The 27,383-nt window shown below is 39.5% G+C and overlaps 1 protein-coding gene across 1 annotated transcript in view; it reads right to left on the reverse strand.

Moving 5' to 3' along the window:
- Positions 1 to 12,185: 12,185 nt before the first annotated feature.
- Positions 12,186 to 27,383, reverse strand: part of LOC126161661 (uncharacterized) — a 221,210-nt gene continuing 206,012 nt past the window's right edge. The window contains exon 11 of the mRNA XM_049917656.1: positions 12,186 to 12,772. Coding sequence (XP_049773613.1) covers positions 12,537 to 12,772 — 236 coding nt within the window. The 3' untranslated portion in view covers positions 12,186 to 12,536. The remainder of the gene's footprint in view (positions 12,773 to 27,383) is intronic.

Raw genomic sequence — 27,383 nt, forward strand, 5'->3', positions numbered from 1 at the left:
TTAAAATGTGCATAGACTGGGAGAAAAAATTGAGATTCAGAAACTGACAAAAGCTGCATAAAAATTTGTTTTATTTGCAAATAAGGTAGACCATTGTCAGGCCAGATGCACATCTTCAGCAGGCTCACAGCAATACAAAAGATAAACCAATCTAATGAACATTTCCAAATTTTTAGTGGTGAAACAGTGTTACAGCTTAGTACATTGTATGTGCCACCGGTAATCATGATATTTGTCTAGAATAAGCTCAACAGAAATTTCTATGAAAAGATATAAGAAAATGCAGTAATATCTTTTGTTTCTCACACAGTTTTCATTTTTAATGGATGCCGGGATGAATAGCGATATGGAAATGGATTAATAATTGCTTGACTAATTGGAAAAATTCATTGGAAAAATAGTTGAAAAAAATTTTGAAGGTAATTTATGAATCTGTGCACAATCTTGGGTGAACTTTAATTGGCATCAGTATCAACACACCTCTAATATCATCACATTAAAGACCAATAAATATAATTTGCATTACACACTGCTGCTTCCAATAGTGTGCAGTTCCAAATAATCAACACAACCACTGAAATTGTCAATCTGTCACATGAAGCACAATATTTTTAGTATAAGTAAACCAAGTTCAATAGATGCCCATCAAGTCTGAGTCATTACCTTCACATTAATTCCACTGTGTTTAGTCTTGAGTGTGACAACATTGATGCAGGAGCCCCCCCCCCCCCTCCCCCCTTGCGACATGATGCAAAACATTCCCATCTGCTCTGAACCTCCCAATGCTGGATCCCTGTGGCAAGCGAAACAATGAACGGACAGAACTTTAACCTACACTGTGCAAATAAACATTTCTATTCTAATAACTTTTTATAATACTTCCAATTAATGGCCAAAACACACACTCTTAACAATGCTGGTATGACAGATCCAAGCACACACCTGCACTCCACCACCTCCAGAAACAAAAGGGTGAAGATACATGAATTAACAAACTGAAGAGCGTATTTCTTAGTTTGTTTCTTACATATATTTTATGATGTATCAAAACATTATCCTTGCCACAAAACAAATCATTAGGTGTCTTTGGTCTATAGCTCATTCAGTTTACATATAGCTTATACATAAGAAAAAAAAAGAAAGAAAAATAATATGATTCAATACAATTGTCCCCCTCCCGCTGTGCACTGACATCATATGGAGGTGCACAGCGGCTGAGCTTATTTCCCTTTTTGGGGTTTGATAAACCTGGCCAGTATGGGCAAAACCTTTATTTTTGGTCATTGAATAGTTATCAATTTATATGGGCATGTCAGCAACTTTTAAACCATAAGTATATAAGATTTCTCTCCTAACAAAGTGCATGCCGTAACCACATAGTCCCATTACGGTCAGTCAGCATCTGCAAGTGTTTAGTTTGCAAAGTACGTGCACGCAGCGCAATGTCAGTTGTCATCACAGTTCATGCTCACATATCCAGTAGATACCAGTGTCTGTGTCGTGCATTTACAGTGGCTTTCACTGCACAAATTCATGAAGCATGTGTTTAGCGGCATGATCCTTTGTGAAATCTTTGATGTGGTGACAACTGGTTTCCATATCAGTGACCTGTGGAATTTATTTAACCTTATCTCTCTCATTCATTCAGTGAGGAGACCAGGTGCATATCCAACATCTGTCGCCAGGGTAAGTTCCTTGCTGCTTTTACAACACTGTTGAGCACGGAAAATTCATATTACACAAAGTATTGCCATCTAAATTTACCATGTACACGCATGTGTTGTTTTAACACATGTACACTTAACACTTTGCAGCTAGGTTTTGTATGTTTTTGTGCTTTGTTTTTTAACATCTTTCATACAGTTGCATTACATAAAGTTTCTGCAGTGTCCTTTCCACATGCTGTACATGTAACATAATAAAATACAAATACAGTTACAAAATACACTTACCCTATACATTTGATGACATGCCATTATTGTTGTTCATATACATTATAGTCTGTAACATATTCTCTCCCCTTCTCATATATAGGGTCATTACCTGTCATTTGGTTTTAGTAAATCTTGTGAGATTTCATTTTTGTTACTTTATTTGATTCCAACTATATGAGTACACATTTTACTCTTGTTTGGTTATACAACATTCATACAATAATATATACTGTTTTCATTTATAGCATAAATTGACATACATTTCATTTCAATTTACAGTGACTTCTTGTCAGAGCATATTTATCAATTCAAAAAGAATCAAAGAAGTAAACAATAATCACAACAACAGGTACCATGTGCTGCTCAGATAACTAAGCATGGCCTCACCTCTCTAGCATTTTCCAGGAAGTGTCTACACACTACAGGGTTGTGGAAATTCCACGGAAAGGCATTTATGTGCTGCTCAGTTACATCTTGTTAATATACTTAACTGTGATCCCAAGAACAAAATAGTTTGTTGTTTCTTACCATAACTCAAATCTGACAATACCAATAATATCAAATACTTATTCAGTTTTTAAAAGTGCAGCTCAATCTTTACTTGTTATGTTCATTGTATAAAGGATAACCATTTCATGTGCTGTGGTTCACAGAGTTGTATCATCAATATGATATGTTACGTATAATGAGCATAAAACAATATTTGCATAAGTAACAAACATGGATAAAATTTTTTATGTAATTCAGCTGTTTGATGCTTTCATGGGTAGTCAATGCACACGATAGTTGGGTTTCAACCTGCTGATTGTTTGGTACCTTAGTTCAGCCCCGTGATAAGTGATGTACTGCAACTGTTTTCTTCTTCACATAGTTTCACACTATCACATTCATATGTATCATAAACTTACAACTGTATTTACTTCCAGTGTGGTCCTTTATAATGTTTGTATATTACCTAACAATCTCCAAACATTTATTTTTCTTCACTTTAGGACATGTTGATGCATCGTTCCCTGGAAAGAAAACCTTGATACTAACTTAAAAGTACATCTTTATAGATAAGTGTGTAGTGGCTTGATGGCTACTAATATTTTCTTTGTATATTCGAGCATGTATTCATTCAGTTCAATGTGCACTCGTGTTATCACAAAACGTATTTAATGTCATGTGTGCATTTCTACTTACCTTATAAATCTGAAAGATAAAGTATATTAGAGGCATGGTGCAACCTCTTATTCAGTTTGCCATCAATACTGACCACTCATTAATTTAACTTCAGCAAGCCTTTTCTCATCTATTAAATATGATTAGTGCATGCACTTTCAATACTTAAATTTGTAAATATAAAGGGCATTAAAAAAGAAACGAGCTGGAGGCATAATTACAGAAACCAGTACCTGTATGTTAGAAGTATTGACCCTGGCTGTTGAGACACTTGTCCCACTGTGACACAAGGTGGTGAATGGCTGTCTCATAAAATTGCCAGGACTGCAATGTTAACCAGTTCCACATGTACAGATGGACGTCAATGTCCGAGGTGAACTGTTTTCCCCTCAGAGCTTTTTTTAGGGGACCAAAAATGGCGTAATCACAAGAAGAGAGATCCAGACTGTATGGAGGGTGGCCAAGAACCTCACATTTGAATTTCTGCAGGAGTGCCACAACTGTATTAGCTGTATGAGGCTTTGCATTGTCATGGAGCATTATGACCCCACGAGTGAGATTGCCTGGTGGTTTTGATTTGATCGCTTGGCGAAGGGTGGTCAAGGTTTGTGAGTAATGCTGGGCATTCACTGTCATCCTGTGCTGCAGGAAGTGAATCAGAAGAGGGCCATCTTGGTCAGAGAAAAACATCAGCATAATCTTTCCTGCACTCGTGTGGATGGTGACATCAAGCTGTACATGCGGAAATGGTTAACATCACAGTCCTGGGAATTTTATGAGACAGCTATTCACCACCTTGTGTAACAGTGGGACAAGTGTCTCAACAGCCAGGGTCAATACTTTTAACATACAGGTACTGGTTTAAGTAATAATGCGTCCGGCTAATTTCTTTTTGAATGCCCCTTATATTGTGCATATATAGATATGACGTATATAGTAGTGTAGCTTAAGTAAATATCTCGTAGTTTAGCATCCCTTTCCTTGTATATAATGAAACTAAACTAAGCTCTTCCTGAACAGGCTGTGAAGGCTCAATGGAGCGTCCAGCCGCTGTATCATCCTATCATTCGCAGTCCGTAAGCATCACTGGATGTGGATAGGGAGGGGCATGTGGTCAGCACACCGCTCTCCCAGCCGTGTGTCACCCATTCAAATGCTAGCCCAGCCTGACAGCACTTAACTTCGGTGATCTGACAGGAACTAGTGTTACCACTGCAGCAAGACCTTTGCTCCTTGTATATTATCCCTTAGCTTATCTTCATATGTGTGTATTGTGTAGATAGTCGTAGTTGTATTAGGTCTACAACTTTGCTTCCGTCATTTTGCAATAGACTGCAGTAGAGGTAAGTGGGGTTTGTGTGGTTGGTCATAGGTGTAATACAATAAGTTTAGGTATCTGTAAACATAATGTCATAAAAATATTAGTCAATTTGTATTCTTGATTAAGTACGTCAACTTACGTACCCATTTCTAGCCATTTGCGGGAAGTTTTCATATTCTGCTTTAACATGAAAAAATCTGCGTCTGTGGCTCTTAAAATTATGGGTAAGACCAATGGTGAGGGAACTATGAGTGGAAGAATGTACAGAGAATGTTTTCAACACCTTAAGAACTGTGATTTTTATGTCAAAGACCGGCATGGCGGCGGAAGACAGAACGTTTTCGTAGCTACTGAAACAGACAAAGACAGTCACAGGAGATCATTAGGAGATCATTATCAAAAGCAATTGATGTGTTCAAGCATAGCACTGAAACACAAATGGCCACAATACAGCAATAGACATGTGAAGGTAATTTTGCAGCAGGTCAGTGCTTGACTCCACGTCACAAAACCCTTCAAAATATACATGGAAATGTTGAAATGAGAAGTCCTATCCCTTCTGCTGTATTCTCCATACATTGCTCTCTCTGACTACCACCCTTTTCAATCAGTGGCATACAGTCTTGCTGACCAGCACTTCTGATCATATGAACAAGTGCAAAATTGAATTGATTCATGGATCTCACAAAAGATGCCCAGTTCTTCCATCACGGGATTTGTATGCTATCCAAAGGATGGGAGAATGTAGTGGCCAGCAATGAGCAATACTATGAATCATAATTGTTTTGTAAATTGTTCACAATAAAGCCTTGAACTATGGAGAAAAAAAAAGAAAAAAAAAAAAAAAAAACGGAAGCAAAGTTGTAGACCTAGTAGTATAGACTCTCTCTTAATTTTCTACATTTCTGTTTATTCGATAGGCTTTACAAATGCTAGTATGGGCTGTAGCTCATCAGGTTTGTTTGTTTTGGGCACTCTAACACTTTCCAGCTGTGCCTGTCTGGTGCACATGCACTTGTGGTTTGTTGCTTGCTCCCCAATGCACATGCGCTGCATCGCTCTGGTACCACTTGCATCACAGCGAGTTACGTATTGCATTGCACGCTACCGAGTGTTTCACAAATTGATTTATTTGTATACAACTGGGCTATGTGCAAGGCAAAGCACTGTATTTAGAGTATCATCATCTCTAGACACATAAAAGTAAACTTCTTCCTCGTTACAAGTACTCATCATTTACACATTTAACATATAACAAAAAATACAAACAAAAATTTTCCTTAACTACTAACTACATAAATTCTGGAATGTGTCTTTCTAGTATTCTAAATCTAATATTATTATACATATATACAATTTAGAGGGTATACAGTCCTTCTTTCAATATATAAACATTTTCAAGTCTTTGTAAGGGTACCTGTATTCGTGTGTATCAATCTCTATGTTCTCAGGTAGGGGATTTTAGTAATTATGTATGGTTTGGTGTATAGTAGTTGCCACCTACAATTCAGTTTTCCAATTTTTGTGGATTTGGGATGTATTCTAAGTAACACCATTTGTCTTATATAAAATTGTGTTGTACGTTGCAGCTTTTCTGCTGCCAACTTTTCATTGTTTTATTTTTTGTCAAATATGACTATGTGATTTACCAATTGAACCTCAAAGTTGTGAGTAACTTCAGTTTTATGCCTGTGTGTACTTCCCCTGATTAGGTCTCTTGCAAATAATTGGTTATTTACTGTGAAATGACATTGGCCCTTGCCTATATCAATTTGTACTTGGTATGTCCTAAATGTATCCATACCAATTCAACAGTCAACTATTAATTCTCTGCTATTAAAAAATTGCATTGTACAGATAACTGTTTATGGGAATTATAGCTTGTACTTTGACTCCTTCTGTTTTCTGACCAGTTGGAGTTTGTACCTTGCAATTTTGCACTGGCAGTGTGGGCATACACCCACGTTTCTTCAGTTCTTGAAAGAATCCCTGTGACATCAAATTAGTTGTAGCACCTGTGTCAACCACAATGGGTACATCACGGTCAAAGATTTTGGCTTTAATAGTAGCTTGTATCTTGCCCTCTGTCAAGTTTTCCTATGTATCCTCACTACTTTGATACAGATCATCTTTCACATCACTACCTTGATTGTATCTGATGAAGCAAGTGTCAATCAAGCTCATGGCCCCACTCTCCTTCCAGGTCACAGAATGGGGGCCTACCATGACCAGTTCAAGTTTTCCAGTGTCGCGGTGTCATCTGGGTTAGGTATAACTTCTGCTATATGGACTTTTGGTATTTGATTTCACCAGTTAAGATCCTGTGAGGCTCTTGACTGAAATTCTCTTTGCCTTTGCATGTTATTTGGCAAATGTGCTTGCCAAATTCTGCTGTCTGTGGATTATTTGGCTGTATGGTATTGTTTTGTGTTTACCAAGTGATCGGCTGATTATCGCCAGTATTGTACAGGCTGGCTATACGCTACTACTTGCCCATTGTAGTTGTTTTGCTAAATTTCTGCCCATTTCTTTTATATCTGGCCTTGAATTTACAGCTTTTGCCATTGCTGTTATGATTACCGTTACTGTTACCATATGTCTGTGGGTGTAAGGTTGCCATCCATGTTGTGCTATGAATCCGTTGTTCACTTGTTGGTCCATAAATCTCTGTGGCACTATCTACATATTAACAGGCTTGAATTGTACTGGTCTCTCTTTGTATATCAAATCTATTGAGTCCAGTACAGATAGAAAGTATTCGGTGTCATGTTCCAGAATGGTAATGAGTTTTTCCCTAATCTGGACAGGTAGACGGCTCTTTAAAATTTGCAGCATGCCTACTTGAGATACCGAGTTTGTCCAGTATCTGGTTTTATTCAAATATTTTTCAAAATAGCCCCTTATGCTTCCATGTTTCCTACTGAATGGAGCTGGGTTGAATACTTCACATCTGAGCCTCTTGTATGGCCTCAGACCAATATTTATCCAGAAATGCTCTCTCAAACTGTTCATAATGTCTTTACCTGTAGCAGAATGTCACTCTGTGTGTATCCAACAACAAATCTAATTTTCTGAGCTTCGGTCCAGATACAAGGTAAAACATTTCAAACTGCTCTGATAAAGACCACGGGGTTTGTTCTTTTCTGTTGAGAGAGCCTTCATCACAAAAGGAAACACACACACATTCATTCACACAAGAAAGCACACCTCACGCTACATGACTGCCATTTCCAGCACCTTGGACGAGAAAGCAACTATCACAGATAATGGAAGCAGTAATCTGGAGGGGGCAGGGAAGGGGGACAGATAGCAGGGTACAGGTGGAGGGGAGAAGAGCACTGTCCGAGAGAGCGTGCAGAGACTAGACTGCCAACAGGTGCAGCATCAGGAGGCTGTGGGGCATGAGGGTGGGGGAGGGAGGGGGGGGGAGGGAGTTGATAATGGAGAGTAGTGGGGAAGGGGAAATATGGGTAGGTGTTTTGACAGAGGGCAGTACACAAAGAGGGTGGGAGATGACAATACGGAGGAGGTGACAGGACAGATGGGGTGGAAACTGTTGGTTGGAGGACATGGGGACAGTAGGTTACTGGAGGTTGAGGCCGGGATGATTCCAGGAGTGAAGAATGCGTTGTAAGGACGATTCCTATCTGTGCAGTTCAGAAAAGCAGGTGGCAGGTGGAAGTATCCAGATGGCTTGGGTAGTAAAGCACCTACAAAGTCTGCCAGAATTATCCCATCAAAGAAGTCCAACATAAACTTCAATCTCTGCTTAAAGCCTTAGGCCCTTTCCAGAACTTCTCCTCTGAATCCATTTTGCTCCACATTCTTATCATACCATGCATACCAACCCTCTACATCCTCCCCAAAATCCACAAATCCAACAATTCTGGATACCCCAATGTAGCTGATTACTGTGGCCCCATTGAAAGAATTCCAGTCCTTGTTGATCAACACCTCAAACCAGTTGCCCATAACCTAGCCTCCCACATCAAAGACATTGACCACTTCCTTGACCGAATCTCCACCATCCCCACTCCATTACTTTCTGGATCCTTACTCGTTACTGTTGATGCCACTTACCTATGCACACCAACATCCCTCATGTCCATGGTCTACCAAAATTGAACTCTGCCTTTCCCAATGTCCTTCAGACTCCAAACCCACTATCTCATTCCTCATACATCTTACTAACGTTATCATATCTCACAACTACTTACCCTTTGAAGGGAAGGCATAAAAACAAATCTGCAGCACAGATGTGGGCACCTGCATTTGCACCCTCCTATGCCCCCCCCCCCCCCCCTGTTTATGGGCCATCTAAAGGAGACCTTCCTGGAATCACAAAACACCAAACCCCTAGTCTGATTCAGATTTATTGATGATATCTTCATGATCTGGACTCAAGGCGAGATATGCTATTTTCCTTCCTTCACAATTTCAACACCTTCTCTCCTATTTGCTTCATCTGGACCTTCTCAAACCAGTGTTCCAGCTTCCTGAACATTGACCTCCTCCTCTCTGATGGCCCTATCCACTCCTGTATCTACATTAAACCCACCAACCACCAACATTAAATGCATTTTGACAGATGTCATCCCTTCCACATCAAATAATCTCTCCCATACAGCCTGGCCGTCCATGGATGGCATATTTGCAGTGACAAAAGCTTCTTTGCCCAGTATGCTGAAGAGCACTGTCTGGAAGAGCACGCAGGGACTAGACTGCCAAAAGGTGTAGCATCAGGAGGCTGCAGTGATGAAAGATTCTTTGCCCAGTATGCCTTCACAGACATGTACAATCCCCCAGATCTGGTCCACAAACACATCCCCCATGCCATTTAACTTCACACCCCCCAATCCACTCACCATCCCCAAGAACTAGCTACAAAGGAGAGCTCCCTTTGTCACTCAGTATCATCCTGGATTTATCAACTGAAACTCAGCTTTTGCTGGGGCTTTTATTCCCTATCATCATGCCCTGAAATAAGGGACATCCTACACAAGATCTTTCCCACCCCTCCCAATGTGATGTTCTGTCACACACACAATCTCCAAAACATCATATGGCACTCCCAATCTTCATCCCTTGCCACACGGATCTTATTCTTGTGGAAGACCCAGGTGCCTGATCCACCCACCCAACACTTCCTATTCCATCCTTTTACAGGCTTATCCTACCTCACCAGAGGTTGGGTCACCTGTGAAAGGAGCTATATCATACTCCTGCCCTGCTGCAATCACTGAGCAGGTTTTTATGTTAGTATGACAGCCAATCAGCTGTCCACAAGGATAGCCCACTGACAAATAGTGGCCAAAAGTAAAATAGACCATCCTGTAGCACCACATGCAGCTCAACATATTATGCTTAATTTCAATGGCTGCTTCGCTACCTGAGCCATCTGGATCCCCCACTCCACTGAACTGCACAGATGGGAGTTATCCCTAAAACACATTCTTTCTCTTTCCCTGCTCTTCTCCTTTTTTGCATACCCCCCACCCACCCACCCACCCACCCACCCACCCACCCTCCCACTGCCGCGCTCTGTCCCACAGCTTCTCAGCGCTGCATCCAGTGGCTGCAATGTAATCTTTCTTTGTTTGTATTTAGTAATTTGTCCACAACAAGCTCATCTGTTTCAGCTTACAGTGCCATTTTCAAGCTCACTTGTGGGTATTGTGAATAATGACTCTTATTTACACCTTATTTATTATCAATAATGACATCTTCATAAATTACATTTTTACTAATGACTATGTGGTGTTGATAATCATTTGGCATCCAGAGGCTAACTATGAGCTGTCTGTTATGAAATAATATTATTATAATCACATAGTTTTTTATAAATGAAATTTTTTGTGATAATTGTTTGACAGCTATTTGACAGTTGGAATCCTTAGATGCTACATATTTTCAGATTTTTCGTGTTTGGGAGTCACAGATGGTGTCTTTGTTGCATAGATTCCCTTTTTGGCCATCTAATTTCACCTACAAGGTCACTGCCACCACCAGAAAAACTATCATGAAAATCCTGTGTCCGTAAACCATCAGGGAGCTATGCTGTTCCTTGGGGATGCTGAATTTTTTCCAGCAACATTTGCCCACTCAATCAAGTTGCAAGAACCATCAGCTGCATCACTTATTGGACCCAAGACTAAGAGGTATTCACCCATCCACTGGACAGATAAGATGAGCTCTGCTTTTGAAGTACTGAAGCAAAGCCTAGCAAATGCTGCACACCTGGCATACCATGCACAGGACACACACAGCATTTTAATAGCTGATGACAGTCAGACAGCTATTGATGCAGTGTTGCAGCAGCAAGTGAAATGCATTTGGCAACATTTTGCTTCTTCTTTCATAAGCTCTCCACATCTCAACAGAAATGGTATGCATGTGATCATGAACTTCTGACTGTGTATGAAGCTGTCAGGTGCTTTTGACCACAGTCGAGGGCTAGAGAATTTATGAAATTTACCAATCACAAGCTGTTTATCTATGCCTTCAGGAAAAATAACAACAAATGTTGACTGCAGTAATAGAATCATCTGGAATCTATTTTTCAATTCAGCACTGAAATATGCTTAATGTCTGATATAAACAACATGGTCACCAACTATCTATTGCGAGTTAAAAGTGTGACAGATTTTATTGAGTCTGTTCAGCTTGCAAAGGCACAGGAATCTGATGTGGTACTCTAGAACCTATTGCATGATGTATAATCCAAACTTCAATTGCAACTTGTTGATACTCCTGGTTCTGAAGTCTAACTACATTGTGCTCTTTCCAGTGGAAGGTCTTCCCATTTCTGTCACCTGCTTTCCACAGAAATGCTTTCTACAGCCACCAGAGCCTTTGCCAACCTGGCAGTACATCACTGACCTGCCTGTTGCCAAATTCATTTTCAGACAAGCTATTTGGATGATGCTCTGCTTCCCCCCTATGGAGCTAATGCAGAAAATATGATTATCACATACTGTGTTTGACAGATGTCAATGAGATCACAAGCCAATCATCATTGTTTTGGCAGTTGCTTTGTTAAGCAATGCTCCATGAAAGTAGACTGTGAGAACTTCTTTGATTATTAGAGACACATTGTGCTTAGTGTTAATTTGTTGCAATTTATAAGTCACAAAGTCTCAATGTGTACGTGTTAATGATGTTTGTTATTCAGATTAAAATAAGTGTCAATAATTTGTGTGCTATCATAGCTGTTGTACCCCAAACACATGGATAAATAGTTCAAATGGATACTGCAATAGCTGCTACAACAGCACTTTCAAAGTTAATAATCATGGCTATTTATTGAAGCAACCATTCTATGAACTAAGAGAATTCCATGATATCAGCAAAAACTGACATTTGTTTTTAAGGATATTTTTGCATTAAAGTAGCATTTTTTTAAGAATCCTATTGTAAAAAAAAATAGATTGTTTAATGTTGAAGTCTATTTCACAGTACTTTGTTAATAGCAAATCAAATTCAACTTGAACATAGTGCTTACTTTTAATGCATAGAGGCCTGAAACACTCATATGTAAGTATTATCTGTACATTATGTGTGTGTGTGTCTGTCAGGGGGAGGGGGGAGGGCAACAATGACTAACTACATTCATCAGGAAGATCCAAGACAATGTGTATTCATCAGCAATAGGCTCCAAAGCAATTTTAGTTGTCAATTTCCCCATTAATTCAATGTTACTATTTCCTTATATTTCAGTTCATGTTCAAGGTAGTTTAATAAAATATTGATATTTTTATATTGTTCAAAACTTTAATCATTTACTTACATAATCATTGCAAACAAGTACCATCTATTTTCCACTCAACCAACAATCCCTTCAAACTCCAACAATTTTTTGCAGAGCAGCATGACATCAATTCCTAAAAATGTTTCATTCAGTGAACATATTTTTATCCTAAGTTAGTAACATAGTGGAGCACCTTAAATATCTCAGAGCTTATAATAATCTTTGTTACATTTAAAAATCACTCTGCAAGAATCTTTAAATTTATTATATACAAAAATTTCCAAAACTATTAAACCATAACAGAACAAAGTTGCTTGAAATTAGTTATTTTGAGAATAAAATAATTTTAATTCAATAAATACAGAACATATCACACCATGCCTATGTAATACACTTCCAGGAGGGACAAACAAAACAACAGTGCCACTAAACTTCCATAAGATCTTGCTGATCCAGCAACTTCTTCATGGTAAGTCCACTTCCAGTTTCCACACTGCGGAAAATCGGATGGAATTGATACCATCTCATCATGTCTACCAACTTTCAGTACTACACCCATACCAAGTTCTGCATGGTTTGATATATGACAGTGAAAGAACCAGTATCCTGAAAACAAAAATAAAGGAAAATCAAATTTTGGTTCTGCAACATCTGAAGATCCAGGAATCATGTAAGTTGTGAAGTTCACCTCTCTTTCTGCATGACAGTATACTAAATATTAGTCACAGGGTGTTTCTCTGGCTCATAGCAAGCACTCACTTGTTGTGTTTTAGTGTCAACACACTATTTGACACAACACATTGTGACTAGTATTATACATATCACGATGATATGCAATTATTTTAATATGTTATTCTACAAGTAAAGGTAAAGTAAAAGTTCATATAAACATAGGTCTGCAAATGTGTAGTTATTGAATTATGGTTAATAAAATATTTTGCCTGAAATTTAGCAACTTTGCTTATATGAAGCCATCGAAAAACTGTACGAGGTTAAAGTAAACCACGATTTCCATTTGTTTTGTTGTTATTGATCTGGTGAATCTAATAAAACATGATGTATCTCAGGTGATTGCAGCTGTGGTCCAAACTGTTGTCTTCACCCTGTACTATTGTTGAACAATATTCTTTACTAATAGTCTTCCTCAAAGAATGCAGCTGGCATCCCTAAGTCCTACACTTGGTTTGAAGATGCCAATTCCCAGATAATCATATCCCAAAGAGTTCTTTACCAGTTCTCGTCTTCCCTTCTCATGAATAACTGACTTAATGTGTAACAATATTATGAAAAGGATAGTTGCTACTCACCATACAGCAGAGATGCTGAGTTACAGATAGGCACAATTAAAAGACTGTCAGACCCCACACACACACACACAGATGCATCACACACACAACCACAGTCTCTGACAGCTGGAGCCATCTGGCTTGTTTGTTGTTGTGTTTTCATCATTGTGTGTGTGTGTGTGTGTGTGTGTGTGTGTGTGTGTGTGTGTGTGCGCGTGCGTTCGTGCGTGCATGTGTGTGTGTGTGTGTGTGTGAGAGAGAGAGAGAGAGAGAGAGAGAGAGAGAGAGAGAGAGAGAGATGTACACTTTCCGACAGTGTTGTGCCTCTCTGGGGTGGGGTGAATTTCTAAGGGATGAAACTGCTGAGGTCATCGGTCCCTAGACTTACACACTACATAAACTAACTTATGCTAAGAATAACACATACACCCATGCCCAAGGGAAGACTCAAACCTCCAGCAGGAGGGGCCGGCCTCTCTGGCAGTCCATATCTCCATTACATGGTGAGTAGCTATTATCCTTTTCATAATACTGATACATTCCACCTAGGATTTTCCATTGTTTAACTTAATGTGTACTTATGTATCTTTATAGTCTGTATTGTCAAACTGTCCTACCATGCTACTAGCAATTGCATAAAAATACTAATATTTTCACAGAGTGACAATCAGTGCTTACATTTTGATGGACTAGGCTGTTTTTTTTCTTTGTAACACACGTTATCTTCTAGATACAGTTATGCTAACATTGTTGTAGACACAGATGCACTAAATTTCAACTTCTGTAACTATGAAACAGTAAATAGCAGCAAAGTATTGAAGTAGATAATCAGATCAGCACTAAGACAATAGTAAGTCCTTTGACAATCAACAACATGACATTCTCGTCACATCTACCCCCCATGTGTCATCATAATCATAAGCTGCATAAATTCACTGGCCCTGGTGCCCATGTATAATATTCCTATCATGTTCACCTACTGCATTTTCCTCCATCATCCCTATTTCATACACCTGCTGCCTCCCTTTGAGCCATCAGCCACCTTCTCTCCTGCCACCTGCCTCCTTTCTCCCCTTGCTCACTCCACCTGACACAACTCCTCTCCTCACACCCATCTAACTGTGTCGAACTGCAAGCTCTGCACAGTGTATTCAACTGCCAAACTGCAGTTCCACAATTGTGGATTCATCCAGCACAATGTAGCTGTACAGGTGTGTATATGTATGTATGTATGTATGCATGTATGTGTGAGTATGGGGGTGTGGGGGGGGGGGGTCAATGTCTCAATGATTCTTCCATGCAGTAAGTTGTTACCTTTATTCTTAATTATTTATATTCTGCTGAAACTTTCCATACCATAAAAATAAACTAAAATTTTGCATATACATTAGCACCACAAAATATAATAAAATGCAATGTGAGATTTTAATTGTCAGATTTTCTTATACTAACTGTATCTGATAAGACATATTTCTACACTCCTGGAAATGGAAAAAAGAACACATTGACACCGGTGTGTCAGACCCACCATACTTGCTCCGGACACTGCGAGAGGGCTGTACAAGCAATGATCACACGCACGGCACAGCGGACACACCAGGAACCGCGGTGTTGGCCGTCGAATGGCGCTAGCTGCGCAGCATTTGTGCACCGCTGCCGTCAGTGTCAGCCAGTTTGCCGTGGCATACGGAGCTCCATCGCAGTCTTTAACACTGGTAGCATGCCGCGACAGCGTGGACGTGAACCGTATGTGCAGTTGACGGACTTTGAGCGAGGGCGTATAGTGGGCATGCGGGAGGCCGGGTGGACGTACCGCCGAATTGCTCAAAACGTGGGGCGTGAGGTCTCCACAGTACATCGATGTTGTTGCCAGTGGTTGGCGGAAGGTGCACGTGCCCGTCGACCTGGGACCGGACCGCAGCGACGCACGGATGCACGCCAAGACCGTAGGATCCTACGCAGTGCCGTAGGGGACCGCACCGCCACTTCCCAGCAAATTAGGGACACTGTTGCTCCTGGGGTATTGGCGAGGACCATTCGCAACCATCTCCATGAAGCTGGGCTATGGTCTCGCACACCGTTAGGCCGTCTTCCACTCACGCCCCAACATCGTGCAGCCCGCCTCCAGTGGTGTCGCGACAGGCGTGAATGGAGGGACGAATGGAGACGTGTCGTCTTCAGTGATGAGAGTCGCTTCTGCCTTGGTGCCAATGATGGTCGTATGCATGTTTGGCGCCGTGCAGGTGAGCGCCACAATCAGGACTGCATACGACCGAGGCACACAGGGCCAACACTCAGCATCATGGTGTGGGGAGCGATCTCCTACACTGGCCGTACACCACTGGTGATCGTCGAGGGGACACTGAATAGTGCACGGTACATCCAAACCGTCATCGAACCCATCGTTCTACCATTCCTAGACCGGCAAGGGAACTTGCTGTTCCAACAGGACAATGCACGTCCGCATGTATCCCGTGCCACCCAACGTGCTCTAGAAGGTGTAAGTCAACTACCCTGGCCAGCAAGATCTCCGGATCTGTCCCCCATTGAGCATGTTTGGGACTGGATGAAGCGTCGTCTCACGCGGTCTGCACGTCCAGCACGAACGCTGGTCCAACTGAGGCACCAGGTGGAAATGGCATGGCAAGCCGTTCCACAGGACTACATCCAGCATCTCTACGATCGTCTCCATGGGAGAATAGCAGCCTGCATTGCTGCGAAAGGTGGATATACACTGTACTAGTGCCGACATTGTGCATGCTCTGTTGCCTGTGTCTATGTGCCTGTGGTTCTGTCAGTGTGATCATGTGATGTATCTGACCCCAGGAATGTGTCAATAAAGTTTCCCCTTCCTGGGACAATGAATTCATGGTGTTCTTATTTCAATTTCCAGGAGTGTATTTATCAGTCCTTCCTCCTAAATTTGTCTGCTGGTTACTGCATATTAGCCTCCATTATGGATTCTTACTATTATTTTGTGCTTAGTACATTTGTAACTCTCCTGCTCTTTTTCACATATAATAATATTAATATTAGAAGCATTAATAACAATGTGAGATTTTAATTGTCAGATTTTCTTATACTAACTGTATCTGATGAGACATATTTGTATTTATCAATCCTTTCTCCTAAATTTGTCTGCTGGTTACTGCATATTAGCCTCCATTATGGATTCTTACTATTATTTTTTATTAGATTGTGACTGTTTTCTGTCCTTGTTGCTGTCTTGGGTTCCAAATGCAGTTTTTTGTTTACTGTTTATATTGTGTTATTTACTGTGCTAAAGTGTTCCTTGGCTCAATCAATGTAAATCAGAAACAGGTTACTACAGAGTTTAAAAAAATCCATTGGAAACAGTTTCTACAAAATTAATGCTACAACATCCTGTGTTCACATATGCTCTAGTGCACACAGTATTGAAAGAGCTGTTTAATGTAATATGAATCAACACTTATTATCTGAGACATTACTTTGCTTCTTGTGTGTATAGCTGATGCCAATTTCTTTTATTAGCACTATGATTATATGGCTGAAAACTGTAACCTCGAGGACTTACCTGCATAATTTCTGTAGACTGCAGATGATATTCTTACTAATGTTAAACAACTGTAAATATACCTTTTCATCAATCAGTTTTGTATATTGGCTCTTCATTCTGATTTAAAGTGTCTTCTGCTGTTTTGTGCAAAAATACTAAAGCAATGTTTACTTATAACTCTTGTCATGCCCTAGATGTATTTCTCTTTGGTAGTATTTAAGTGTGGTTATTTTACTGCTGTGTCTTTCTTACACATTTGTACCAAAGGAGTTCTATTAGACTCACATGAAATCACTGAGATACTAAACAGACTGTTCTCTGGTCACTACACATACTTTTGGCAAAAAGAGGTACAAGTGACTCCTAATGGGAGGTATTCAGATACAGACCATATTGTATGTGATGCAACTGAATGAGAAGTGGGACCTGCACATCTGTCATATCATGTATGATAACCCCATCTTCTGCCTTGGCTATTATTCATATTCTGTGTTTTATACATTCAACAGACTTTTTTCCCCATGATTGTCACATGAGAAAATACAGTTGTGGAGAACTTTTTCCTTTTCTTTCTTAAATGTGTCCCTTCATTTATATTTTTCCTGTTTCCTGCCTTTTTTTCTGATGTGACACATTTTAAAAAATTCTTAAATCTGACATTTACCTTCGTTTCTTAAATATGTTTGCCTGCCAGCCCTTTATAATTGTTCCTATTGTGGTGGTTTATGAGTAGACGCTCTTCCAATGTTCCAATTATCCAACATTATTGTTTGTACAAGTTACACAGAGATGTCTCGTGGTATGCAGCATACTTAGTTGTCAAACTGAAAACAGTAACCTTATTGACAGAATATTCATAAATAAGCACCAAATGATGGGGAATTTGATGGAACCCCAGGTTTCTAATGATAAAGACAGAGCTATTGGTAATGTCAATGATAAATTTGTGGGAGACACCCAACAGTGTTATAATGAACATCTACTGAAGGAAGATTGTGTCACCCATAAACCTGCATACCATTGTAAAGAACAAATAAAGAACAGATAGACTTTTGAAGCTACAGGAATTAATCTTGCAGACAGATTACTGAATATTTATTTCAGTCCATCATTAGTCTGCAAGCATTATGTCAAATCTTTGTTCTCAAAATTCTAGCAAATAAAAGTGTACAACAAGTGAAACTCAAGTGCTCCTGATGTTAGTGAAATTCTACCACATTTTGGACAGTACCTGAAGTAGTAACAAAGAGGAGAAACAGGGAAGCAGAATCTTAATATAAACAACAGGTGGTTGTTATGAAAATAGAAACCATATGAAAATAAAGAATATAGTAACAAATGATTTTAAAAAAATTGTGTTAGAACTTAACATCAGATGAGGAAAGAATTGCAATAAAAGAGCTTGTTTCGAAGAAATGAGAGACGCAGCACATAAAATTTCATCAGAGAATATAATGAGAGTGAACAAAGAGATAATAAGTATGAAACAAAAGAACATGTAAGCGTGCAGATTAGAACTAATGAGCACTAATGAGCACTAATGAGCTAAGTGGTTATTCAAAGTATGTGGTGGATCTTATGAAGTAACTAATTGACAAATGTAGGAGGAAGGATGATGCGTGCAATTTCAGAGATCACATGTCCATACAGTTCACAAGCCCGCTTGTACTGGTCATGTGGGTCAGCCTGCTGGTGCTCTCTGGTGAACTGCCAAGGAAACAGTATTATTTAAGTGATTGCAATGGGTGCTTGGCCTATTCTGTGACCTGCATTACTTTTGTCCAGTCAATGTGTTCAGTGCTATACACAATGTTTACCTCATTGTACCTTATGTGTTTTTCTATTAAGTACTATCTTCCATAAATCCTGTTTGTTCCTGCTATAAAAAATTTGGTGATGAGTGAGGGCTATGTTTTCTCCATGTGTTAGTGTCGGTGCTAAGATGCCTGGCAAATGTCAGCAACAGCAGGCTCTCTCTACTGCTCTAAAACAAATGGCATGTGCACATTGAAATAGAACTAATTATGGTGAGCTTAAAGTACTAACCAATCTTGGATTATATGAAGTGAGTGGTACCGCACCAAAGACACAAATACAATGTTAAAATGTAAATGTTTATAAATATTTAATGTAATTACAAAGATAACTGTGAACTTTTAAAAAAAGATAGACAGTTAATTGTATTTTATTTATGAAATGTATGTTCCAATTGCCCTTTGATTGTGGCACCATACACAATCATTAACCTGGCTCCAGGGAGGTAGGGTGCCCTTCTGTATTCCTCCACTGGGGTAATTCCTGCCTGGCGCGTCCACGTCGCGGGGGTGGGCATCCTACACTTCAGTAGGCCAGAGTGCTAGGATGGCTGAGTTCAGGCAGAGACCCAATCCCATGGGGTATAACACGGAACCCATGCCCAGGGTTACGGGTGAAGACCTTAATGGCAGCGACGGCGGAGAAGGAAGACTTCGGAACGGCGTAGCTGGCAGATGATGCAACCCTCCTTTCTGGGGATTAAATGAGAAGGGAACCACTGCCTTGTGGTGGAGGAGAAACTCCAAAGGCTAAGGGAGACAACCCCAACAGAAAATCCTTCCTTGCATTACGCCTAGCAAGCCAGTAGGAAAGTCTTCATATATTGCTTTCAAAACACAGACGAGCCTCGGAACGAACCACTCAGGATTTGACCCCACTGCTTCTTCAAGTACTGGTGCAAATGATGGGAGACCTGATGATATTCATCAGTACAAGAAGATGAAACCAACTGGACTAAAAAATAACCTAAATATTGGCACCCTTAATATTTTAACCCTCAATGGAAAAATGGAAGAAATGACAGATGTACTAACAGAGAGGAAGTTAGATATATTGGGATTAAGCGAAACAAAGTGGAAGGGAAAAGGTGAGAAGAATTTGAGAGGAGGAGGAAAACTGTACTGGAGTGGGAATAACAGGTATGGAAGAAATGGTGTGGCAGTGATGGTGAATAAGAATGTACAAAGCTGTATTGAAAATGTGAGATATATATCAGACAGGATCATAATCTTAAACCTGAGATTCCAAAAAGAAACACTAAAAGTAATCCAGATTTATGCATCTCAAGTGGGATGTAGCAAAGAAGAGAAAATGGACTTTGAAAATGTGTTAGAAAACCATATAGAGAGTGCTAATATAGTGATGGGAGATTTTAATGCACAGGTAGGCAAAGACAGTAAGGGATTTGATCAAGTATTGGGATGTTTTGGATATGGAGACAGAAATGAAGAAGGGGAAAGACTCCTGGATTTGTGCCAGAGGAATGGAATGAAAATAGCAAACAGCTGGTTTATGAAGAGAGAAAGTCATGTTATCACCAGATACAGTTGGGATGGAAGAACGAAGAGCATAATTGATTATATTCTAGTAGACAGGGAATGGGGAGAGAAAGTAACAAATGTGAAGGTAATTCCAAGTGTGTGTGCAGATGGAGACCATAGATTACTGGTGGGACAATGGAAAATGAATCAGTGTGTGAAAAATAGAAAACAGAAGAAAATGATGAGGATACGGGATTGGAAATTGAAGGAGAGTGAATGTGCTGAGAAGTACAGGGAATTAATAACACAAAAATTTCCAAAAGAAGTTTTCTGCGATGTAGAAAAAGAATGGAGTTTATTCAAAGACACTTCAGTCGAAGCAGCACAAAAAGTATGTGGCAGAACATCTGGAAAGGAAAAAATAAGACAGACAAGTTGGTGGGATGATACCACAATCCAAGCAGTTAGAAGAAAAAATGGAGCATGGAGAAAATGGTGGAAAACTAAAAATGATGAAGACCATAAAAGATATATAGAGGAAAAGAAGAAGTGCAAGGAAATAGTGGAAACAGCAAAGAAAAAGGCATGGGAAGAGTTTACAAAAAAACTTGAAGAAGATGTGAAGAGCAATAAGAAAATGTTCTATAAAATGATGAAAAATAAAAGGAAGGCTTCTGAAGTACCAGTAAAGATGGAAACAGAGGACATTTTAAGAATCTGTTAAATGCTGAGGAGCAGGTACATGAGGAAACAACAAATAATGAAGAAACTGAGAGAAGTTGGGAAGCAGAATTAGGACAAATTACACAGGAAGAAATGGAAAAAGCTGTGAAGAAGATGAATGTGGGGAAAGCCCCAGGACCTGATGAAGTATCAGTGGACATGATAAGAGCAGCAGGTCCAGTGGGAATGCAGTGGCTGTATAGAGTAGTATCAAGCGTGTGGAGAAATAGTAAAATACCTGACGACTGGAGAACAGGAGACATTGTTCCCATCTTCAAGAAAGTCAATAAAAGACTTTGTAAAAACTACAGAGGAATAACCCTCATGAGTCATACAGCCAAGATTTTTGAAAGAATTTTACTAAATTGAATAAGTGAAAAGATAGAAAAGGAGCAGAGTGAAGAACAGCATGGGTTTACGAAAGGAAGGAGCACGATTGACCTGATATTTTCTATCCGTCAACTGATGGAAAAAAGTTGGGAGTATAACAAAAGGGTGATAATGGTTTTTATAGACATAGAAAAGGCATATGACTCAGTTGACAGGGAAAGACTCTGGGAAGAACTGAAGAAGATAGATATAGACGATGGATACATTAATGTTATAAAGACAATGTACAGAGGCCACAATTGTAGAATTAGAACACCATTGCGGAACTCTGAATACTTCGAAATAAGACAAGGACTTAAGCAGGGAAGTATTCTATCTCCTGCGCTTTTTAATGTTGTGATGGAGGGAATGAATAGGGCAGTTAAAGATATAGTAAAAGAAAAAGACAAAAAGATGATTTTTGCAGATGATATGGTAATATGGGGTGATAAAGAGGTAAATGTACAGTTACAGCTTGATGCATGGAAGGAAATAATGAAAAGGTATGGATTAAAAATAAATAAAGATAAGAGTGAAGTAATGGTATTTGGAAGGGAGAAAGGAATTAACAGAAATATTACCTTGAATGGAGAACCCCTCAAAGTGGTAGAAAGTTTCACTTATTTAGGGAGTGAAATATTTAGGGATGGAAGAATAACTAACGAAATTAATAGGAGGTTACAGAAGGGAGGCAATTTCTACCAAACAATAAAACATCTGATTTGGAACAATGAAGTTTCTGAAAGAGCAAAACTCCTTATGTATAAGAATTATTACATCCCTATTGTCACCTATGGTGGAGAAACATGGACAATGACAGAAAGGGGCTGGAGCAGAGTGCAAGCAGGGGAAATGAAATTTCTCAGAGCAGTTAAGGGAAAAACAAGAATGGACAGAGTAAGGAATGTAGAGATTAGAAAGGACCTCAAACAAAAAAGTATGAGAGAAGAAATTGAAAGAAAGAGATTAATATGGTATGGGCATGTTAAGAGGATGCATGGGCGGAGACTCCCCAAAATTATGGAAGAACTGAAGATGGATGGGAAAAGACCTAGAGGGTGCCCAAGAACACGGTGGAAAATGGGTGTCAGAATATCTGTTGAAAGGAGAGGTGTGACCTGGCAGCAAGTGGAGGAAGAAAAGTGGTGGGAGGACCGAGCCAAATGGAGAGGACTCGTCAGCACCCAGACCCGGCAGTAGCTGGAGCGGGATTCGGATGTAGATAGATGTTCCAAATATTGTTTTGGAGATACAGATCAATACTTGTTAGTAATTTCTTTGCTACATTTTGCTAGAGATAAACCTTTGTTCTTTTGTGCAGTTAGAAGTGTGAGGATGGAGAATGAGTTATAGGTGTTTTATTGATTTGTACTGTGAATTGAGATGACTGAAAATATATGTGTAATTATGCAGAAAGTCCACCAGAATTCATATTAATAAAATACCAACCTGATTGTCCTCTAGATAATTGTGGGAAGATAAACAACAGAAAGGAGAACAATGAGCCATCAATACAAAACAAAGAAGATCAACAAAAAAGATGAATATTTTTATTATCAACAGAACTGGTTATTTAAAATTGGTCTGTCCCTCTCACTCGCTGCAGTGTGTCACAATCTCAGCATAGCGAGTGGTGTGAAAATTCGATCAGCTGCCCAAGTTACCAACTCACTCCTAACATTAATAAACCAACTTGGAACAACAAGAGGGTGGGATGGTCAGAATACACTAATGTCATCCAGGACTTTTCAAAAGTGAAATGTGAATATTTGGTTGGATTACTTTTCTTGTTGCAAATTTTATGTGAACAATCTGTCTGATATGAACCACAGCTACAAATCACCAACGATAACAGCAAAAAAGAAGTTTGCAAACAAGAAGAAGAAAAGGATGGTAAAAATAAAAGGTGAGGTGAACAATTAGCAGTATCAACATCAACAAAACAATTAAATACTGTAAATATTTTATTTATTTTTTTTTTCTTTTTTGTGGTAGTGTTTCATTGTGTATATATTAACAATGACAGTCATTAAAGAATATGGAACAATAGTGAATAATACAGACATGGCAGACAAATAGTGTAGTGAAACAAGAACAGGAAAATGTTGGTAATAAACTGAATAAACTAATGGATGAATTAAACCAAGATGATGATAATGATGTAAGTACCATGCTGCCATTGTTAATAAGATGAGTAATGACCAGTTTGCAAAACTAAACGAGCAAATTGAAAATCATAAACAAGAAAATAAGAATCAGTTCACCTATACTGGTCATTCAAAAAAGAATTATTTGATTGTATCGGTAAAAATACAGCTCAGTTATATTATATTGATCACAAAATTGAGAGGTTGGATGGTTGGGGGAGGTAGAGGCTGCGGAGTCCACAATGAAAGAAATTGAACTTAAATTTAATAACAGAGTTAAAATTGACAAAGATGAGATTACTGAAGTTAAAAAAATGCTTTTGAAAAAGTAAGTAACAGCAAAACTAGCTCCCTAGAAAGTAGTGTTTCTGATTTGTGTAAAAAAGTTGAAGAATTGTCTAATGATGTTAACAATGTTGGAACTATGTTTTTCAACATTCCAGTGAAAACTTTTCAGGTGAAGGTAGTTTACACCCTGTAGATTTTCTGCAGCAATGCAAAGATAACTTTGTGTCGAATATGCCTGATATTATGAAAATCAAGTTTGTTTGAACTTTTTGAAAGGTTACGCATTAAGCTGGGCAAATCAGTATATTAATGATGACACAACCTATGCAGACTTTGAGAGAGGATTTTTAGGCAGATTTTGGTCAAAGCTGGAAAAAGCAGGGAAATACAACCATAACAGAGACACATACATTTTGAAAGAGGTAGTAATCAAAATTAGCACAGTAATAATCACAACAGGAGGGAACATATTAGTCACAATGGTAACAATTATCATCAGAAGGAGAAGGAAGATAATAGAGTAAATGGTAAAAATGTTCATTCTGGAAAGCAACCTAGTTGCATCAAACAAGAAAAAATTATACATATCAGTTTTTTAAAAAATATATGTATAATGAGGATAATTATAAAAATGATGATTGTGTTGATGTCTTGTGGAGAACTATGTTGAGGAAGCAGTGGACTTAGAGACTTTGTATTATGGTAGCACATTTTATGCTTTCAAAATTTTGTGGGGAGGGTGGGGGTGGGGGGTGGGGGGGTGCTACTGTAATAAAAGTGATTGTGGTGAGGTAAACATACTAAGCAATCTTGAATCGTATGAAGCAAATGATACCACACCAAAGACAAAAAAACTAAAAATCAATTACTACAAAGCTATTTAACAATGTTTAAATGTAGATGATTATAAATACTTAATGTAATTACTATAATAATTGTTGACTTTTCAAAACAGATAGACAATTGATTGTGTTTTATTTATGAAATGTATGTTTCAAATATTGTTCTGCAGATATAGATTGATATATTATAGTAACTTCTTTGCTGCATATTGCTAGAGGTAAATCCTTTTCTTTTGTGCAGTTGGTTGTACAAATTTGAAATGAATGGATGGAGATGAGTTATAGATGTTTTATCAATTTGTATTGTGAAGTAAAATGACTGAAAATATTTGTGTAATTCTGCAGAAAGTCCACCAGAATTCATATTATTACTGAAATACCTACCTAATCACCTTCTACTTAGTTATAGAATAATAAACCACAGAAAGGAGAAGAACAATGAGCCATCAATACATAACAAACAAGATCAACTGTGAAACTTCCTGGCAGATTAAAACTGTGTGCCCGACCGAGACTCGAACTCGGGACCTTTGCCTTTCGCGGGCAAGTGCTCTACCATCTGAGCTACCGAAGCACGACTCACGCCCGGTACTCACAGCTTTACTTCTGCCAGTATCTCGTCTCCTACCTTCCAAACTTTACAGAAGCTCTCCTGCGAACCTTGCAGAACTAGCACTCCTGAAAGAAAGGATATAGCGGAGACATGGCTTAGCCACAGCCTGGGGGATGTTTCCAGAATGAGATTTTCACTCTGCAGCAGAGTGTGCGCTGATATGAAACTTCCTGGCAGATTAAAACTGTGTGCCCGACCGAGACTCGAACTCGGGACCTTTGCCTTTCGCGGGCAAGTGCAGGAGAGCTTCTGTAAAGTTTGGAAGGTAGGAGACGAGATACTGGCAGAAGTAAAGCTGTGAGTATCGGGCGTGAGTCGTGCTTCGGTAGCTCAGATGGTAGAGCACTTGCCCGCGAAAGGCAAAGGTCCCGAGTTCGAGTCTCGGTCGGGCACACAGTTTTAATCTGCCAGGAAGTTTCATATCAGCGCACACTCCGCTGCAGAGTGAAAATCTCATTCTGAAGATCAACTGTTTCTGTCACTCACTTCAGTGTGTCACAATCTAAGTGTGACAAATGGTGTGAAAATGTGATCAGCTGCCCAAGTTACTAACTTACTCCAAACATTAATAAACCAACTTTGGGGAACAAGAGGGTGGGGATGGTCAGAGTGTTTTTGAAAGATTAGTCTTCTGTCAGTGCAACCATCGCCCTTTGTGGCATACAATGAATTGGCTGATACTGGGACTCCTACAAGACATGGTTATGCCAAGATTTCCACGTTTCTTATGTGTAAGATGGAGACCTATGTAGGACTTTCTTTGTTTGCTGGATTTTGCCATGCATTTATCAGTTGTTATGCCAACTTGCATCTTTGCATGAACTGGCCAACTTATCATTTGATGAACTGTGCAAGCTTCTCTCAATCTGTAAGTGGCAGAACACATGTCATTGCAATGCGTGTAGAATTTTACCATTGTCAGAAATGCCCAAACCAATCTTACAAAGCTTGTACTGCAGTATCACATGGGTTGAGCCAGTGTTGTCAATTTGTCACTGGTACCCATCATCATGAATCCTTCGTTAATCACATGGTGTGTGACATTATTATTCATCTGGCCTCAGATAGGGAAGTCTGTGAAAAAGCACTTCAGTGTGAGAATCTGACACTTAAGGATGTACTCAATATAGCACAGTCCTCTGAAGTGTCACGGGCTGCAGGTAGTCGAATTTCTGCGTTGGGGAGATATCAGAAGTTGTGCAGTCAACTCCCGTTAGGCACTTTGTACGTGTTCAGGATTACATGGAAGCCATTGCACCTTTTAAAACCTTCAACTCAGTGCCCCATAAGGCAGCACTGGTTATGGCCACAGTAGCAGCAGGGCAAATCATGGCAGTGGCAGTGTGCTCACCTTCCATCTTGCCCGTACTGCTTCATCCAACATGAACATGCTGCATGCCCTGAGTACTGAGTGGTTTGCAATAAGTGTCAGAAAAAAGGCACATTGCATTGTTGTGCAACTCCTCTTCAAAGGCAGACACAGTAGTACTGATGGATATAAACTGTATCTCTACAATGACTGTTTCCCCAAACAAATTATTTACTGACTTGTGTGTGTTTAATAAACCACTAAAATGCAAGTGGACACAGGAGCTGCAGAGACTTTAGTAAACACACAAATGTATGTGTACTTCGGCTCCCTTGCCCTCACACAGGTTTCACAGAAGTTGGTTAGCTACAATAAACAGCAGATTCCAATCCTAGGTCAGTTCTCCACTTTTGTCTCTTACAATTCTGTTGTTCACTCTCTCACCTTCCTTGTTGTGGATCACCCCCATACCACAGAACTGTTCAGATTAGATGCAATGAGGTAAATTTAGTGTCAAATCAAGTTCTGTATCAGTAACTGGAGTCCCTCTGCTCTGAATTTTCATCCCTGTTTCCCCTGGGCTCAGTTGGGCTACCAGTTTTCAGGCCCACATTATCGTGAAAGGTGCAACAGGTACCTGTCACGTTGTGTGACTCTGCCAAGGCTGAATTAGACCATTTGATATCAGCCAGTATCATTCAGTCTATTTCTTACAGTGACTGGGCTGCACTACAGGGCATTGTTAAGAGGCCGATGGCTACCTAACAAGTTGATTGCAAAATTGTCAGGCACCCACTACTTTCCCA

The sequence above is a fragment of the Schistocerca cancellata genome, chromosome 2 (genome assembly GCF_023864275.1).
Source record: "Schistocerca cancellata isolate TAMUIC-IGC-003103 chromosome 2, iqSchCanc2.1, whole genome shotgun sequence".
NCBI lineage: Eukaryota > Metazoa > Arthropoda > Insecta > Orthoptera > Acrididae > Schistocerca > Schistocerca cancellata.